The sequence below is a fragment of the Bufo bufo genome, chromosome 1 (genome assembly GCF_905171765.1).
Source record: "Bufo bufo chromosome 1, aBufBuf1.1, whole genome shotgun sequence".
In the NCBI taxonomy this organism is placed as follows: Eukaryota; Metazoa; Chordata; class Amphibia; order Anura; family Bufonidae; genus Bufo; species Bufo bufo.
Window position 1 is genome coordinate 788,474,489 of NC_053389.1, and position 18,090 is coordinate 788,492,578.

At 47.6% G+C, this 18,090-nt stretch overlaps 1 protein-coding gene across 3 annotated transcripts in view; it reads right to left on the reverse strand.

Annotated features, from left to right (window-relative positions):
- Window positions 1-18,090, reverse strand: part of SLC44A2 (solute carrier family 44 member 2) — a 39,363-nt gene that overhangs the window by 2,179 nt on the left and 19,094 nt on the right. For all 3 annotated transcript variants that reach the window (XM_040414949.1, XM_040414948.1, XM_040414950.1), the window contains exons 2-21: window positions 15,390-15,438; window positions 13,444-13,517; window positions 12,958-13,042; window positions 12,204-12,288; window positions 11,240-11,356; window positions 10,440-10,500; window positions 10,119-10,245; window positions 9,947-10,030; window positions 9,642-9,754; window positions 9,422-9,553; window positions 7,378-7,477; window positions 6,825-6,917; window positions 6,514-6,598; window positions 4,211-4,473; window positions 3,608-3,702; window positions 2,427-2,530; window positions 2,076-2,149; window positions 1,801-1,871; window positions 1,199-1,287; window positions 1,040-1,124 (exon numbers count right to left, since the gene is read on the reverse strand). In XM_040414949.1, coding sequence (XP_040270883.1) covers window positions 1,040-1,124; window positions 1,199-1,287; window positions 1,801-1,871; window positions 2,076-2,149; window positions 2,427-2,530; window positions 3,608-3,702; window positions 4,211-4,473; window positions 6,514-6,598; window positions 6,825-6,917; window positions 7,378-7,477; window positions 9,422-9,553; window positions 9,642-9,754; window positions 9,947-10,030; window positions 10,119-10,245; window positions 10,440-10,500; window positions 11,240-11,356; window positions 12,204-12,288; window positions 12,958-13,042; window positions 13,444-13,517; window positions 15,390-15,438 — 1,986 coding nt within the window. The remainder of the gene's footprint in view (window positions 1-1,039; window positions 1,125-1,198; window positions 1,288-1,800; window positions 1,872-2,075; window positions 2,150-2,426; window positions 2,531-3,607; window positions 3,703-4,210; window positions 4,474-6,513; window positions 6,599-6,824; window positions 6,918-7,377; window positions 7,478-9,421; window positions 9,554-9,641; window positions 9,755-9,946; window positions 10,031-10,118; window positions 10,246-10,439; window positions 10,501-11,239; window positions 11,357-12,203; window positions 12,289-12,957; window positions 13,043-13,443; window positions 13,518-15,389; window positions 15,439-18,090) is intronic.

An 18,090-nucleotide genomic window follows, 5' to 3' on the forward strand; every position in this document is an offset into this window, starting at 1 on the left:
AGCGAGCGCGAGGAGGAGCGAGCGCGAGGAGGAGCGAGCGCGAGGAGGAGCGAGGGAAGGGGCGCGAGGAGGAGAAGGGAGGGAAGGGGCGCGAGGAGGAGAAGGGAGGGAAGGGGCGCAAGGAGGAGCAGAGGAGGGAGAGATGAGGAGCAGATAAAGGAGGGAAGGGGGCGAGGAGGAGCAGAGAAGGGAGGGAAGGGGCGTGAAGAGGACCAGAGAAGGGAGGGATGCAAGAAGAAGCAGAAAAGCGAGGGATGTAAGGAGGAGCAGGCAAAGAAGGTGCAAGGGAGAGCAGGTAGGGGAGTGGCATGAGGAAAAGCAGAAAAGGCAGGGAAGGGGTGCAAGAAAGAAGCAGAGAAGGGAGGGAACAGATGTGAGGAGGAGCAGAGAAAGTAGGGAAGGGGGGTGAGGAGGAGTAGAAAAACCAGGGAAGGGGTGCAAGAAAGAGCAGGGAAGAGACATAAGGAAGAGAAGGGAGGGGAAGGGTGAGGCGGACATGCAGATAAGGGAGGGTCGACAGGAAGAGATGGAGGGCAGGGTGCAGAGGGAGTACAAGAATTATTTAGAAACACAAAAAAGGGAGCAAGGATGAGGAACAGAGACAGGTTGGAGAATTAGATAGAAGTGGGGAAAAATTGAAAAAGAAAAACCAGGATTAGTATAGGATAGGTCACCATACCATTAGAGGATATGGGGGTACATCAGACAGCCCCCCTTCTTTAATTAGAGCCCTAATGTAGCACAGTGGTGGGTGCAGAGTGGAGAGCTGTCAGGACTTTGACGGGTGGCGGAGGGCAATGCCTGGCATTGTCTGGTCAGACAGGAGCCATCCAATCAGCTGCATCGTCCAGTACATCGCTAGTAAAGGGTTAATCCTCCAGCTCTCCCCCTGCATCAGTCACTGTGCAGCTGTACGATAGTGGGCCCAAGAAAAAACAGGGAGGTCTGTGCTGAAGGAGCCCCATGAAGAACGGCAGAGACAGAAGAGTGCAAGCTTTTCAGTCCAGCACTAGAAGTGTAACCAACCGGCGATACTTACAGAAACACAGGAAGAGGGTGTCCACGCACATCCCGTACACGCTGAAGAAGCCGTGGGCGATAAGGTAGGAGCCGATCACCACTGTCTGTGCGGAGAGAAGGGGGGGTGGTCAGGTCGGGAGCGGGTCCTGTAAGGCTGCATGTAATAGGGGGCACTCACCAGAATCGGCACCCAGTAGTAATTGAGAGTTGGCGCCGTGTCCTGAACGATCTGGATGCGACGAGTGAAAAAGAAGAAAGCCAGGATTCCTGCAAAATTACATGAAAAATAACGTTTTTCATAGAGAATTCTGGATTCGGTCATTTTCGGGTCATCATTTGGCTGCACAGCCATGTAGAATGTCATCTTGAGTTTCATCCAGTATTTGACTGTCACTGGAAACCATCAGCAAGCTTGTCGCTTATGTAATTAGTTTTGCTTACAGTGCCTAGTGTAAAGAAATTACAGAATGCACTGAAACAATTTCAGCTGCAGAATTGTGAATGCAGCTCTGAAGTACAATTTAATGCTGGAAGCAGTCAGCACATCACAAATTCAGGGTGCCATAAACATCTTCACTTTGTACTCTGGTACTGCCTGGGGGCACCTAAAAAAAAAAAAAAAAAAAAAAAAACAAAAAAAAAAAAAAAAACGGAGGCAAAAAGGGCAATCATGCCCTTCCCCCAAGCATAGGTTTCCCATTTTTCACTTTGGGTGAGTTCACAGTGCCCCTAGTGGGGAGGCCACTTACAGCCCACTTGTGGCTGTAATCATACACTTACCCACACAGCCCACAACCAGCAGCTTTCCTAGGAACAGCAGGAAGTCAGTGACTTTATCAAGGACTGCAACACTGCAAGAACAGAAGGGCATTACACTATCGCACCACCAGAGGGCAGTATTGTAAAAGCACATTTCAGTTAGCTAGAAATAGAGGTCAAACAGATCAGGCATATCAGAGTAATGAGGATATGTATACTGCATGTATATAGCGGTTGGTATATCAGCACTATGTTGTATTACATGCAGCTAGAGGCCACACATGAAATTCACTGACCGAATTATGTTTCGCATAAGCAAGAAGAAGGCGTTCCGGGCCGATGTGCAGAAGTTGGTCCCGTAAATGGCAATCTGGCAAAAGAGAGGTATGTTAATATCACGGCATGATGGGAGTTGTAGTTTGCAACCAGCAGTATTCTCCATCAGGCATCTTTAACTCCATGTCCAACGATTGTGCAAGTGATGCAGAAAATATATACATTGTACTACCACTGATGACCACTAGTGGCCACCACTAGATTAGGAAATTTGCCTATGAGTGCACAAGGGATAAGGCGGTTTACAGATTTGTGCCTCTTTCACCACATAACATCACAGGGGAGGTGCTTCACCGTAGCTCTCTTCTTACCATGATGTAGGCATTTCGATTGAGGAACTTGATGAATTTTTCGAGACACCAGAAACAGCACTTGAGACAACACAGGAGGAAACGGGCAAACTTATTATCCGCCCCTAGCAAGAAAAAAAATAAAATAGGGTAGTCATTAGGTATACCCTCAGCTTTGTAATAAGCCATCTTTGGACTGCTTTTCCAGTTTTTATGCTTGGAAACAGTCAGCAGGCAGGTCTTTATGTATGAAATCTTTAATTCCGACTGGTTGACGGATTCAAATATTCTGGACACAGATATGCTGAGAGGGGTGGTGCGTGAAAGAGGCAGGGGTCTCTTCGAATACCTGTGTCATGCACTGCCCCCCACCTTCAGGCCCATCATTATGAAGCCAGAGTGGCGAGTGTTGAACTTTGGAGGACAGCCCATGCGTGGTCACCATGTAATACTTCTTTTGCCCTGTGGTGGCGCTGAAGAAGAACTGAGGTTGCACCACAAGTAACACCGACTCCATGAGGATCCCAACTCTAGGAACCCCATGAGTGGACAACACCTTAAAGGGCTTCTGTCACCCCCCAAACAGCAATTTTCAGTATTGGACTTCATATAATTGCTAATGTACGCAGAGTCCATATATACCCCTCTTACCTCTGGCTGTGCTTTAAAAATTCTTTAAAAATAGTACTTTTGTGATATGCAAATTTCTTCACTACCAGCAAGTTGGGCGGTTACTTGCTGGTAGCCGCCGCATCCTCGGTCTAAAAAAAACGCCCCCTCCTCCACTTGATTGACAGGGCCAACGCTGCCCTCTCTGTCCATAAAATCCCGCCCCTGCGCAGGCGCTCTGAGAGAAGGACGCTCGCTTGCCCGCTCCTTCCTCAGTGCGCCTGCGCCAATGACGTCAGCCTACACCCGATGCTTCTTTTCCGGGTGTAGGCTGACGTCATCGGCGCAGGCGCACTGAGGAAGGAGCAGGGAAGCGACAGCTTCCAAAAACTCAATGCAGAGAGGAAAAAAACAACTGCACACAGCTACAATGTTATTGAACAACACATGGCTGGTTTCACACTGACATAAGGGGATTTCAAAAAGGTAAGGGGGTCGGTAGGGAAAGTTCCTGTGCCCACTGTTTGTCAGCAGCTTGTTGCTGCCTCCTATGGCACCCAGAATAGTGAAAAAAGGGCAACTCTATAATTCACCTTTTAGTTTGTGGTCCAGATATTCCAGCATGATCCTGATCAGCTGCACAATCGCAAGGATAAGAGACCCGAACGCCAGGGACCCTGTGTGGTATCTGAAGGGAACAGAGGGGTACCAGTGAGAAGAGGGCACCATGGCTTCTGCAGGAGGCTCTGCAGTCACGGATCCTACGGATCTTCACACTTAAACGTTATTCTCATCTCAGACATTGATGGTACACCGCTAGGATATACCATCAATGTCAGCTCTGGGCCCCGCACCCATTTCCTGAACGGGGCCCCTTGAAGTATACGGTGAGCAGCTGCGCATGCGCAGCCATCCTCCTTTCACCGATATGGGTATAGCAAAAATAGCCGAGCAGGCCCATAGCAGTGAATGGAGTGGTGGCTGCACTCCCCATTCAACGCCGTGGGACTACCGAGAACAGCTTAACGCATTCGTAACTCCCATAGTGGGTGGGGGCCGTTCTGGAGATGGGTCCCAGAGGCGCAAAGCAGGCTGCTGGGAGTTGTAGTTCTGTAACTGCTAGAGAACCACAGGCTGGAGACCATCAGTTGACCAATGCGCCAAGCCAATATTGGAGCAGTCGTATAACGTCTCACCTGAGAGCCCGGCCCAAGGAGGAGAAGATGGGGAAGGCCGGCATGTCGTCTGGTTTCTTGAAGGCCCAGTAATAAGAGGCAAAAGCCCCGGCGAGGGTCACCTGACCCAGGGCGATGACGAAGTTTGCCAGCCAGAGGAACATGAAGGCATTATAGATCTGGAAGATGATCAGGTACTTGTGGTAGTAGGTCTCTCCGCCGTAGAAGGCAAACTGGCAGGTGGCATCCGGGCAAATGCGGGAAGTGTTGGTGGTGTTAAAAGTCTGCAAGAAAGAAAAGAAAATGTCTACATAAGGCACAGAGAGGCCGGGTGAACAGCCTATATCCCGGCACGGAGAGGCCGGGTGAACAGCCTATATCCCGGCACGGAGAGGCCGGGTGAACAGCCTATATACTGGCAAGAAAATGCTCACCAGCTTCTGTATAGGCAGAAAAATGCTCAGCTTGTGGATGATCAGCTTATGCCTTGGTAGGAACACATTCAGTGACAGCCTAAGACACTGTGAACGGCCTATGTAGTGACAGACACCCGTCCATGAAATCCCACATGCCCAGCAAGAGGCACGTTGTGGGCGAACAGCCTATTTACTGGCAGGAACATGCACAGAGTACTTGGGAATTACATTTTTGGGTGCACAGCCTAGATGGCGGCAGAGGCATGTCCAGGAAATCCTGAGATACAGGATTGTGCCTGAGCATGTGGTAGATTTCATCCTGGGGTAACCTGAAATCCTGATACAGATGTTCCTGCAGATACACTGCCTGTTCACCCACTTGCTCAGGAAGATCTTCGGTACTAGCAGGAACATACCTGTATCTCAAGATTTCATGGACATGTCTTTCCCACTACTTGGGCCGTCCACTCACAGCGGGTCTCAGGATCTCATGAAGGGTATCAATTCCAATTTATAGAAAGAAAATAAATCACACTCAACTGATCCATTTGCTTGCAATGGGCTGGCAGCTGCCATCTTGCTTAAAAGATCTTGCACAAAATCCTGTGGGCTGTGACGTATGAAGTCATCTTGGGCTGCATGAGATTTTGTGCCAGATCTTCAAGCAAGATGGTGGTGGCCGTCCCGTCGCAAGCAAATGGATCAGGTGTTTTTTTTATTTTTTTTTATACTCTGTTATTTATAATCAGATGCCGCGATCATGTATGAACGCGGCATCTGAGGGGTACAATTGTAACGACCCAGAGTGGCATTACCACCTCTTTTGTACCTCCACTATCTTGGTTAGTGTAGCAAGTGTCACCATATATGTATTTATTGCCATTTCCTGCAATATGTGTATGTATTTCCTTGCAAAAGTAATGTTAACATGTAATGTGCCTGGTTCACCAGCAGATGGCGGCAGTCTGTGCAGAGTTAGTGTCCCTGGAGAGGAACCCTCTAGTGCCATCCCAGCCCTCTCTAGAGAGGGAGGAGTTAGTGTTAAGCAGTCTAGCCTACCCCCTCCTGGTGAAAGGTTGTGTGCTGGCTAGCAGAGCTCTATCTGCTCTGCTAGGCCCAGAGGCCCTGCCTCTGAAGTCTACATGGTTGCTTGTCCCCTCCTGGGCTTGCATTGCCTATACCCAAGCTAAGTATGCTTGAAGCCAGGAAGAAGTTCCTAGGATTAAAGTAAGAGACAGACTACAGACAGCTAAGCTAAGTTCCATCAGAAGAGGAAAAGTTCCTATTTAACCCAGCTAGTATAGCAGAGCTGAGAAAACTACAGATATGTTTACCTGCCAGAGTTTAGCCAATACCTGCTGATGACCAAGATACAGTTTGGAAAATGAATTATCGTTTATGCCAAGTAAAGCTGTGTTCAACGTTACTACAAAGTCTGAACTCCATTTATTCTACTTATTCATCACCCAAGTTCAACAACCCCTTTTTGCACTTGCTTTAGACCACTACATCTGGGATCCAAGGATATCCAGGTAGGAGCACCGTGACACGTGCATACAACACCTTCAGAGAGACACATTACCATCTACAAAGGGGACTCCATGTCCTCGTTGCTTAATTGCAACTGTCGTCACGATTACTTGCTCTATAAGAGGGACATATTTCGTAGAAACCTCCTAAGGGGCAAGGGATACCCCAGACGCCTGGCTATAGGTATCGCTGCACAATGATGGGGGGCGGCGCATTTACCGTTCCCTGTCATTGTAGCCACTACTTACAAAGAAATGCGCTTTGTGCCGAAAAGTGATTTTTTTTTGTAAAATTTGGCGAAGCAGCCGAATCAAATTTTCCATTATTTTGCTCATTCTTACCACTGACAGTACAGTATAAATGGGTGGAAGGACTTACCTCAGGGTCACAGGTTTTTCCAGCATAGTCACACTGCGTCTCATTGAACACTTTATAGACTGCATCATTAGAGGTAGAGAGGAATCTGTGGAGAGGGTCAAGGACAGATAATACGGGTCTGAAGGGACGTCAGTCCTCAGCTGTCCACATGCATGGACTTCCTGGTGAACTCGTGCTTCTACACAGGAGCCAATCTGAACGAGCAGTGCTGCAGTATAAAGCTTAGTTTTAAGATGGGGGGTGGCAAACCCTCTGATGGAAGGTCAATATAACAGGATTAGGATGGGGTCCAAGAGCATAAAAAAGGATACACTGCTGTGATGGCCCAATAGGCGATACAGAGACACACCAGAAAGAACGTAAAGAGGGGGAACACCAAGGAGCACATGACATGTCCGACCGCCCTGAGAAGAGAGAGACACGCAATCATTAACCTGCTAGTGGCATCCCACAGACATAGCAGAACTGAATTGGTTAGGAAACACTTTGATGCAGGAGGTGTACCTGCAGTCCTATGTAAATCCACAAATAACATCTTAATTATCACAAGCGGTACTTTGACCTAAATCTGCCAATATCTGCAATTTTTTGAGGATTAATCTTTTTTAATGGTCAGGTTCAAATCCCTTACTACCTGCATTCACCACTTTATACTTGGGATATAAACTGTATGCAGTAAGCTCCCTCTAGTGGCAGCAACAAGTAGCTAGAATTTTAATTCTACGCAGCTTTGTTTGAGAAAAATGGAGCTCAGATTACTATAAGGGGACTAATGAGCACAGATTGGCACAGTATTGTCCCCGTCGATAGCCTACAATATGCAGCCTGCGGATTATGTGCCACACCCAGCAATCTGGTCCTCACCTGCTGGATTCTTTGATGAGAGCAATGGCGATCAGGATCCTTTTCCGGAGAAATATCAGCAGCAGGATGATGACGACTTCCATAATACACAGAATGATCACTGGAGAGACAAGACTTAGTTGTCAAATGGGGCACAGCAGAACAGTATCCCCGCACGCTGGTCACATGGCACCACTATACCCCCCCCCCCTACTAAAACCCTGTTAGGTGGACTCCCACTCATCTGAACATTATGGGTGGGACTGTGGCAAAAACCCCCATGTAACTTGTGCATTTTGTGGGTACAGACTTCACAAGACAGAAATACACGTCGTGTCGTGGAAGCTGCGGCAGGAATCCAACTTTAAATATGGCACCCGCTTGCAAGCGTTATAGCAGCTGGGTTATCGGTGAGGACGCCGATCTCTGACATTTAACCCCTCAGATGCTGAAGTAAATTGTGACGGCATCCGAGTGGTGAAAATCCAGGAGTGCTGCTCGCCGAGATCAGGGAAGCTGTTCCTTGGTAATGATAGGCCAGAGCCTGGTAGAGGCTCCGATGCTTCTCACAGGTATATTCCAAAAATGTAGGCCTGCAGGCGGCAGCACTGCATTGGAATATACAGAATTTCTATGCAGCAATACATTAAATGCCATTGCTTAGTAGAAATGGCAATCTAATTGCATGTTGTTAGGCCCTTGGGTGCCTTAAAAAAAAAAAAAAAAAAAAAAAAGTTTAAAAAAAAAAATCAAATCATCCCCCTTTCTCCAGAATAAAAATAATAAATAAATATGCCCAAAATATTAAAATATAGAAATATTTATCCCAAAAATCAAAACCATTTTGCAGTTTTTTCATCGCTTTACCTCCTCCCATGATTAGAATAAAACATTATAAAAAAGTTATACCCCACACATGGTATTTATAAAAACGACATAAAATTTTTTAAATATTTCAGTATTAAAACACAATAAAAACTATATAAATGTGGCATTGCTGTAATCGTACTGACCCAGGGAACCAGACGGTTGTACCACACATGGAACACGGTAAAAGCAAAACCGATAAAACTGGAGTTTTCTAGGGTCCACTGCTGTCTTCTACAGACTTCCAGCACCGCAGGTAAACATCCCAATGACTAGGTGATGTGCTGTTTAAGTGGCACGTCACTGGGCCGCATGCTGCTTGGGTACATGCCATCGCTGGGGCCAGTCTTGAGCTGCAGCAGCGCATGCGACCACCATCCATAGTGATAGAAGAAGACAGCGGTGGACTCTAGGAGTCAGAACCAAGCATCACGCATCTGGTAACCATGCTTCACCAGACACCTCCTGCAGGGTGGGGTGGGGGGGGGGGGTTGGGTATTAAAAACAGATATCGGGCTGGAGAACCCCTTTCATTAGGGACTTAGGATAGGATTTGCCACTAAAGTCAGATAGGTGTGGGTCTCAGAGGTTGGACTTGTACCTAGCTCTAAAATGGGCCCCCGAAAGTGAAGTATAGCGCACCACGCATGTGCCTAGCGATATGCCACCAATGTCTTAGATAAAACAACCCGTTTAAGTGGTTTTTGGCATGAAAAACACATAACATATCTGCCATGTTAACACTGCCATCTAGTAAGTGCCCATGGGGTGGATTTTTTCACCCCGATTCCGCAGAACGCTCCATGAATATCGCAGATTTTGTTGTGGATTTGCAGCCGATTTTACCCTTCACATTGTGTAGATGCAAATTATTAAAATCTCATCTACTTTGTTGGTACTGTATTCAGCGGCGGATTTTCCGTTGATAAATCTGCACATCACGCGCTACATGTGATTGAAACAGCAAGGTGAGCAACCCGCTCATTACTCGTGGAATACAGCCTCAGCATACCTTCCAGGAAACCTGGTCACTCCGCAGCAGTACCCATCTCCCAGTATAACCTGGACTTACAGCATTTGGAACCTCAACCAGTATAAACCAGTCACCCAGCACCAGGAACCAGTGAATCTAGGCTTTCGTATAAAATCCAAATTTTTGGGAATTTTTTTTTTTTTTTTTTTTAGAAATGCCACTTACTGAACGCCAGCCACGTCTGCCGCAGGTGCAGGTACACCCGTAAATCGCTCTGAAACCCAATGTCCGTCAATTTGACATCAGACCCCGACGTTCCCTTCAGGCGGGCATATTCCATGTAACAATGGAAGATTCCTGTAGGTGCCGAGAGGTAAGTAGGTTGTGAGGTTGGTCATGGGGAAGAAGCAAGAAATTTAACAAAAAGATGTAAGAAATTACTCACCGTATCCCATCACCGCGATCAGCAACACAATCATCACCCAGACCATAATCCCCGCCAGAAACCTCAGCAGGACCACGAAAAGGAGGCTGATCAACATGGCGATGACAAGACCGCTGCGAATGAGTGGTATACAGGTTAGTTCCTGGAAGGTACTGGTTCTCCTTGTGGAGATCCAGATGGTGCAGGGAGTCTTACAGGCAATGCTCCCTGGGAAAAAATATGCAAATTAGCTCTCCTCCAGAAGGAAGAAAAACGTCTCTCCAGCACTACCTAGAGGTTTTGTACATAAATGTGAAGGAACTTACAGGATTATCCAGTACCACGACACGGTATAGTCCTCGAATATCTTCATGGCCACCTGCCGAGCCTCCAGCACCACGTTGGCTTTCCTGTATGGAGAGAAATATCCGGCACTTGAAAAGTCCTCCGATAGACACCTGCCAGGTGCCCGGGGCATGTGCTATGTGCCGTACTCACTTAGCTCCCTCCACCAGGTCAGTCACGTTGCGTTGTCTTTGGTCTCTTCCATCATCGAAGGTTGTTGAGTTTCCAACCATGACCACACCTTTTTTGATGTTAATAGCAGGGAAGCATCTTCTAGTGACTGGAAAAGTATGGTGAAATGAGAAGGACTTATCAGTGGGACACAGACAGGAGGAGGAGATATGTGACATGGAGTCTGCCCCTCCCACCACGGGGTGATACAGCCAGGAGGAATCCATGAGATTCCAGTTTTTCATCCCATATGCTGCTCTACCACCTTCTGCCACAAGGGGGCAGTTTGGAGTCAGTACTCACATGGTTTGCTTGGTGTGATCATGGCCGGACAGTCCCGGTCTCTCAGTACTTCCACTCCACTCTGAGAATAAAACAGAGCAGTGATTAGAGATATAACAACTCATCCTACAGGTTACTACTGCTGCCATAATGTCTCATCTAGTGCTACTTCCAAAGAGCAGATGGGCGGGGTGTGAGGTGTTGGACCCCCATCGATCAGATACTGTTGGACTGTCCTGAGGATAGGCCGTCAATATAAAAGAAATGGATGACTCCTTTAAAGGAGGTCCGGATATTAAAATGGTGTGGCTCAACCTTGGATCCCTAGAATGAGAAGGTCCAAAGGATCTCCACCTTATGTGGTAGGACGATAGTATCAGGCATCAATAGATTTTCATGAGCATATATTATATATAATATACTTCTACTATTCCGGAGGCCATGGAGTCCGATTGTTTACATCTCAAATAGGGGATCACTTGGGGTGCAAGTACCTGGACTGCCATAGATAAGTCTCCATGGTACATCAGAAGATCTATATGTGGTCAACACCACAAGTACCATAGAGGCAGACCATGTGGCCCTTTGAGTGAGAGAGGGTCCAGCCTTGGTTAGTCACACGCCATTTGCCACTAGGCGGTGAAGAATGGCTTACATCTCCCCTATCCAGAGAAACTTCATTATGGAACTTCATAATAGAAAGGCGGCAAAGGAAGAAACAAGCATCAGGCCCTTCTGTCTTGGATGGCAACATAATGGGGAGCCCAGTTTCATGGGGGCCCACAGTGGCCAATACCAGATATAACCAGACATCTTGTTACCTTGGTGAAGTCGTTGAAGCCTTCCCTGCAGAACTGCTTGTAGTAGTCAAAGTTATCCTGGGCGGTGGTCACGCTGAGATACGTGAGGAATCTGTCCGGACATTTCTCCACACAGATCTGTCAGAGAAGAGACAATTAGCATCGAGGTGTCACCTACAAATGTCCTCATGTTATCCTACGCAGGTGGGCGCATTTAGAAGAGGTGGGTGCAGTACTGCCCCCTATATCCTAGACAGGTCCACCAGTACCATCTGCTATGGATGAGCCTGCACGGGTTTCATCCAGTGGTGTCTAGGAGTAGACTATAGTGAAGGAGCCCTTTAAGATGGGGAAAAATACCCCTGGAATCTGATGATCTGGAGGTCCTGCTAATCCAGCATCCAATCAAGAAAAAGTCCCGCTGCCAGATTAGAAGGAACTTATCCAATGGTTAATGAAAGAAACTGGTCAAGACCTCGGGAGGTATTACACAGCATTCAATGGGTTTGCCAAGCATTTTGGTGGCCCTCAATATTAAAACTAGTAAAAGTTGGTTAAGGTACAACTTAAATGGAAGCAACTAACCAGTAATGGCCTGTAGTATATATCAACTGCCACCAAGGTATTGAAAATACAGACAAAAGAAAGGTTATAAAGCCTCCCACATGGACAGAAACCTCCTTAGTCATCCGAAGAGCCATCTAGTGTTAAAGTAACTAGAAGATAGGAAGGAGAGGATAGGAGGGGGATGTGGCTGCAGCTTTTTACTAAGGGCTTCACTGTAACAGTGTAAAGAGGAGGAGTGCCACTAGGGGGAGACATCTGGTTTGTCAGAGCTTAAAACACAACACTAGGAAGAGTCAGCCCACCCACCCACCCAGTATGGAGAGAAGACAATCAGGCCATACACAGCTCATAATGAAACACCTGATGCCCCCAACAGAAGGAAGTAAACATGGGTATGAAACTAGGATGTTTGTCTCACCTGTGTAGTTGGGCACTGGAATTCCAGCAGGACGAGGGGGCTGGCGCATTTCATGATGTTGAAGTAAAACAAAAATGGCTTCTTCCTGAAGACCGTAAAAGGTAAAAAATGGCTTTAATGAGTCCCGAGATAAATGACTACCTGCAGCCACCCCTAGGGGGAGCTCTCCTAAGACAGAGAAAAACAGCTCCCTGAATGGTAAACCCACGTTCACTAAGCTCCCTCTAGTGGCCAGTGAAGGCAGCTTCAATTTTATCCATTCTGATCAGCTTATTAGTAGGAGACCTAAGAGCACATAACTTAAAGGAGCTGTGGAACATTTTGACATTGATGGTCTATCTTCAGGATAGGTCATCAATATCAATCTCGGACAACCCCTTTAAAGCCCCTTAATAGATAGGGAAGGTGTTAAAGAAAATTAAGACCCATGATCCTACAAAGCTTTCAGCCAGTTGTGCAAACCTTATTCCGCGTAAGGCAAGGGCACCGACAACTACTCTGAGCACATTTCTGTCCTGTTGCGGTCGGGGTCAATGATAACCATTAAAGGGGTTGTCTCACAATAAAGCCCCAGCAGAAGCTGCATCAGACTTTACAGTTCCCCCGCAACTCACGAGTTTGGTTCAGGGTGGGGTTCCGGAGTAGAGACCCTCTTCCCCATGAGGTCATTGTGCCCCAATAGGTCATGGACAGGGGTTCTATTTATTAAACTGCTCCTTTAAGAAGACACATTTCAGATCCCACCGGCTCTTACTCGTTAGGGGTCCCGGCTTGTCCGCAGAACTGGCCCTTACTGTCCGTCGGGTAGATGACTTTCCGTGGATCTCCATATGTCCAGGCTGTGGGTGTAACATAAGGACATACATAGATAAAGGATATTAAACTGCAAAAGTATTCACACCCCCACATCTGTACAAGGACTTTGTCCCAGTTCCAGCATCCTCTCATCTCTGATTGTTGGCACTGAATGGAACCACTGCTCACACCCATACAAACCCAAATTCTGAGAGTTCACTATAATCTAGACAACCCTCTGTGAGCTTACTACATCAGCAGCACAAATCTCTGTTTGTTACAATGTATCAGCGCAGAGGATTATCCAGACTGGAGCTGCGAGAAGTATGAGACGGTTTAGGTTTGCGTTCCATTTACTGACAGCAAGCAGAGATCTTGATGTCATCGTAGTATAATGACTAGGAATGTACCATCTATCTCAATATCCAAGACTGCGTCTACTCACCGACAATCCCCACAGCCACGTATGCAATAACGGCGAGCACTATGAGTATACAGCACAGGATGTCCGTACAGCCTCTGCAACACAGAGAGAAGCGGCGTCAGAGCATAGCAAAGGACACTGATCATACACCTGACACACAGTATGGAGAATATACCACCTAAAGGGAAACTCCGTATAATAACGCACAGTTTAAAACTATATAAAGAACAAGAAATTTTGTCTTCTCTGTTCACATCCAAAGCAACAGCAGAAATGGTCATAGTTTCCTTTTATACTGTGTTACAATGTGACCGAGCTCTAACTATACAATGGTCATGCGATCTCCCACAATGCACTGCTCCAACGTAAAAGGAGGTGGTTTTCGGGAGCAGCTTTGAATGTGAATGGAGAAGAAAATAGTAAATCTCAGCCTCTCTTTGAATAAATATTGTGCAGAAGGTTAAAGTGTCCCGCCATATCGTGCCAATCATGTCGCTGACTATCCGCCTTCTTATTCTGTCCTGAATGATACATTTAACGGAAGCCATATTGGCTGTCACCCAATTGTCACGATTAGGCGGAAAAGGATGAGAGGGGGACATAAAGACATGAAGGAAGTTATCTGTCACACCGATCCTCCAAGGCGTCTGGTATGAGAGATATTTATGAGGTACTTAAGACGCCGTGAGACAGACGACCGCAAGAAATGGACGGTCGCAGCAGGAAACTCATTATGGATTTTTACATTAAAGTCTCTTTATGTGGCAGAGTCTGGAAGAGGATTTCTTCTTATTAGCAGCGGTGGGAAGCGGCCATGTTGTTTTACAGGCTGAACACCAATCACTTCTCACTAACATCATCAGTGAATAAGGATGATGCCATTATCATCCCCATCAACCCCCTTCCTCCCTCATACATAACTTTCCTCCATCATCATCATCTACCTCCTCTCTCCATCCTTCTCCCTCATCTACACCTTCCCTCCTTCATCTGCCTCCACCAAGATCTGCGTCCCTCATGCAAATCGAATGTCCACCTCCATCATCCACCTCCCTCTGCCTCTGTCTTCGTCAGTCAGCCATTATCCACCCTCACTCCCTCTTCCGCCTCCCTCCCTCCCTCCCTCCTCCGTCATCAGCCGCCTCCCTCCCTCCCTCCTCCGTCGTCGGCCGCCTCCCTCCCTCCCTCCTCCGTCGTCGGCCGCCTCCCTCCCTCCCTCCCTCGTCGTCGGCCGCCTCCCTCCCTCCCCCGTCGTCGGCCGCCTCCCTCCCTCCCCCGTCGTCGGCCGCCTCCCTCCCTCCTCCGTCGTCGGCCGCCTCCCTCCCTCCCTCGTCGGCCGCCTCCCTCCCTCCCTCCCTCGTCCGTCGCCTCCCTCCCTCGTCGGCCGCCTCCCTCCCTCCCTCCTCCGTCGTCGGCCGCCTCCCTCCCTCCCTCGTCGGCCGCCTCCCTCCCTCCCTCCCTCGTCCGTCGCCTCCCTCCCTCCCTCGTCGGCCGCCTCCCTCCCTCCTCCGTCGTCGGCCGCCTCCCTCCCTCCTCCGTCGGCCGCCTCCCTCCCTCCCTCCGTCGGCCGCCTCCCTCCCTCCCTCCTCAGTCGTCGGCCGCCTCCCTCCCTCCCTCCTCCGTCGGCCGCCTCCCTCCCTCCCTCCTCAGTCGTCGGCCGCCTCCCTCCCTCCCTCGTCAGCCGCCTCCCTCCCTCCCTCCTCCTCCTCCTCCTCCCTCCCTCCTCCTCCCTCGTCGGCCGCCTCCCTCCCTCCCTCCTCCGTCGTCGGCCGCCTCCCTCCCTCCCTCCTCTGTCGTCGGCCGGCCGCCTCCCTCCCTCCCTCCTCTGTCGTCGGCCGGCCGCCTCCCTCCCTCCCTCCTCTGTCGTCGGCCGCCTCCCTCCCTCCTCCTCTTCCCTCCCTCTTCCTCCTAATAGAAGACATACTGGGACGGGTCGCTGACCAGTACAATCCGTACTAATATATTACCTGTTGTGTATTGGGCCCTTAAAACTCGGATCATATTTCTGTGGTTCACCTGAAAAAAAAAAAAAAAAAAAAAAAAAAAAAAAGCTTTATTAATATTTTTAGTAGAAAGAAGTGCCCCCCCTGCCAGCTCTATGAAGTCAAGACAAGCGGAGAGATTGGCGCCCTCTACCTGCCGTCCTGCTGAGTCACTACCCATGTGCATGGTGACGGGTGTGATGCCGCCTTTCTTTTGGTATACGGTTCGCAGGGGCGGCTTGTTTGTCATTTGCTCTGAGAGCCGGGTGACCCCCCCCAGCAGCGCTATGTAGGAGTTGTCACTCACCTTTCCTAAATGACAGAACAGCAAATCTCCCTATAGAAATACATATCACTACGTAACGGCCATTCAGGAGTAGAGGAAAGTTGGGTGACAACGTTTAGAAATACTTGACCTTTTCCAGTTCAGGGTGCATAGCACTTTAAAATGTACAGTATTAAATTTAGTGTTGGCGGAGACAGCGTATTTCCCGCCCCTCCCTGCCGCTACATAACTGCTGTGCGATATCCCAGACCAAGAATTTTCCCCTTTGTGCAGCTTAGAACATTTAGCCAAAATTACAGAGTCACAAACGGAGCTGGGAGGGGGCACATCAGGAATAACCCGCTATTTGGCAGCCATAAAATTATACACTGCACAGCGAGACAGCCCAGTGCAGAGAGACATGCGAGGCCTCCTGTACTAGACATACGTAGAGTGCCCCCCCCTTGCAGAGAGCACCCCTTTAAATGCCTCCCCAGGGTGCATGTCCCTTTAAATGCCTCCCCAGGGTGCATGTCCCTTTAAACACACCCATTAACACAGCGGCACATCATTAGACTTGATATAAGCAGAGAGCATAGAAATCCGAGGTCAGTAGCAATGTTAAACCTGAAGGTACAGATCACGCCGCCATTGCCCACCACAATCAACGCCATCAGAGTGCTTCATTTTACAGTCTTAGCATGAAATAGTAACATTATTGATGCCTGCAGCCACCACAAGATGGTGCTAGTTACACAAATCTTTATACAGCAAAAAAATCTAATGCAGCTAGCTCCCCCTAGTGGTAGCTGCCAGGAGCCTCTGCAGGAGAGTCCTGCACAATGTACAGTATCTGGCTGCATTGACAACCCCCTAGACCAGTGATGGTGAACCTTTTAGAGGTTGAGCGACCAAACTGCAACCCAAAACCCACTTATCTATCGCAAAGTGCCACCACTGCCCTAGGGTACAAGTCTGGTTTCCATAGGTTTTACCAAGTGCATTGGCTTGTTAATGGTACTGAATCTCCCTGTGACTGTACCAAACATGTAAACTGGCACCATCTATATATAAACCAGCGGTGTAAAGTACTAGATGACAGCAGGGGCCTAGCTAAAGGCTCGTGGGCCCTGGTGCAGGAGTTCAGCTTGGGCCCCCCTTCCCTCAGTGCTTTGTGGCCAGGGAAGCACATTGCAGTCGTGCTGCCTGAGGCAAAAATTGAAATGAACCCCCTCCATGACAAATTCTTAACCTAATCCCTATGAAACTGGTATTTTCTTATGCAGCACAAGGGTCTTTGGGCCCCCTGGGGCTCCTGGGCGACTGCTACCTCTGCACCCCCTATAGCTACGCTCCTAGATGACTGTACTATGATCTTGTTCTACTACAGACACTGTGGTGTATACAAGACTATAATTACAGGGAGGAGAAAGCACTGTCCTGTCAACAGACCGCAGCCTGAGCGGCCCAGAGACATCGCATTACAATACTGTATTTACTGGGGGAACAGTATAAAACCGCCACCGCCTGGGGCAAAATCACTACGAGTCCTGACAAAGGACATCTATAGAATTTAACCAGTAATGACTAATACAAGACAAAGCTCAAAGATGACGCCTTATCATGGCTGAAGGGAAAGGACTCAGTATTGTAGTAGTTATATTCTTGTACATAGGAGCAGTATTATAGTAGTTATATTCTTGTACATAGGAGGCAGTATTATAGTAGTTATATTCTTGTACATAGGAGGCAGTATTATAGTAGTTATATTCCTGTACATAGGAGGCAGTATTATAGTAGTTATATTCCTGTACATAGGAGGCAGTATTATAGTAGTTATATTCTTGTACATAGGAGCAGTATTATAGTAGTTATATTCTTGTACATAGGAGCAGTATTATAGTAGTTATATTCTTGTACATAGGAGCAGTATTATAGTAGTTATATTCTTGTACATAGGAGGCAGTATTATAGTAGTTATATTCTTGTACATAGGGGCAGTATTATAGTAGTTATATTCTTGTACATAGGAGGCAGTATTATAGTAGTTATATTCCTGTACATAGGAGGCAGTATTATAGTAGTTATATTCCTGTACATAGGAGGCAGTATTATAGTAGTTATATTCTTGTACATAGGAGCAGTATTATAGTAGTTATATTCTTGTACATAGGAGCAGTATTATAGTAGTTATATTCTTGTACATAGGAGCAGTATTATAGTAGTTATATTCTTGTACATAGGAGGCAGTATTATAGTAGTTATATTCTTGTACATAGGGGCAGTATTATAGTAGTTATATTCTTGTACATAGGAGCAGTATTATAGTAGTTATATTCTTGTACATAGGAGGCAGTATTATAGTAGTTATATTCTTGTACATAGGAGGCAGTATTATAGTAGTTATATTCTTGTATATAG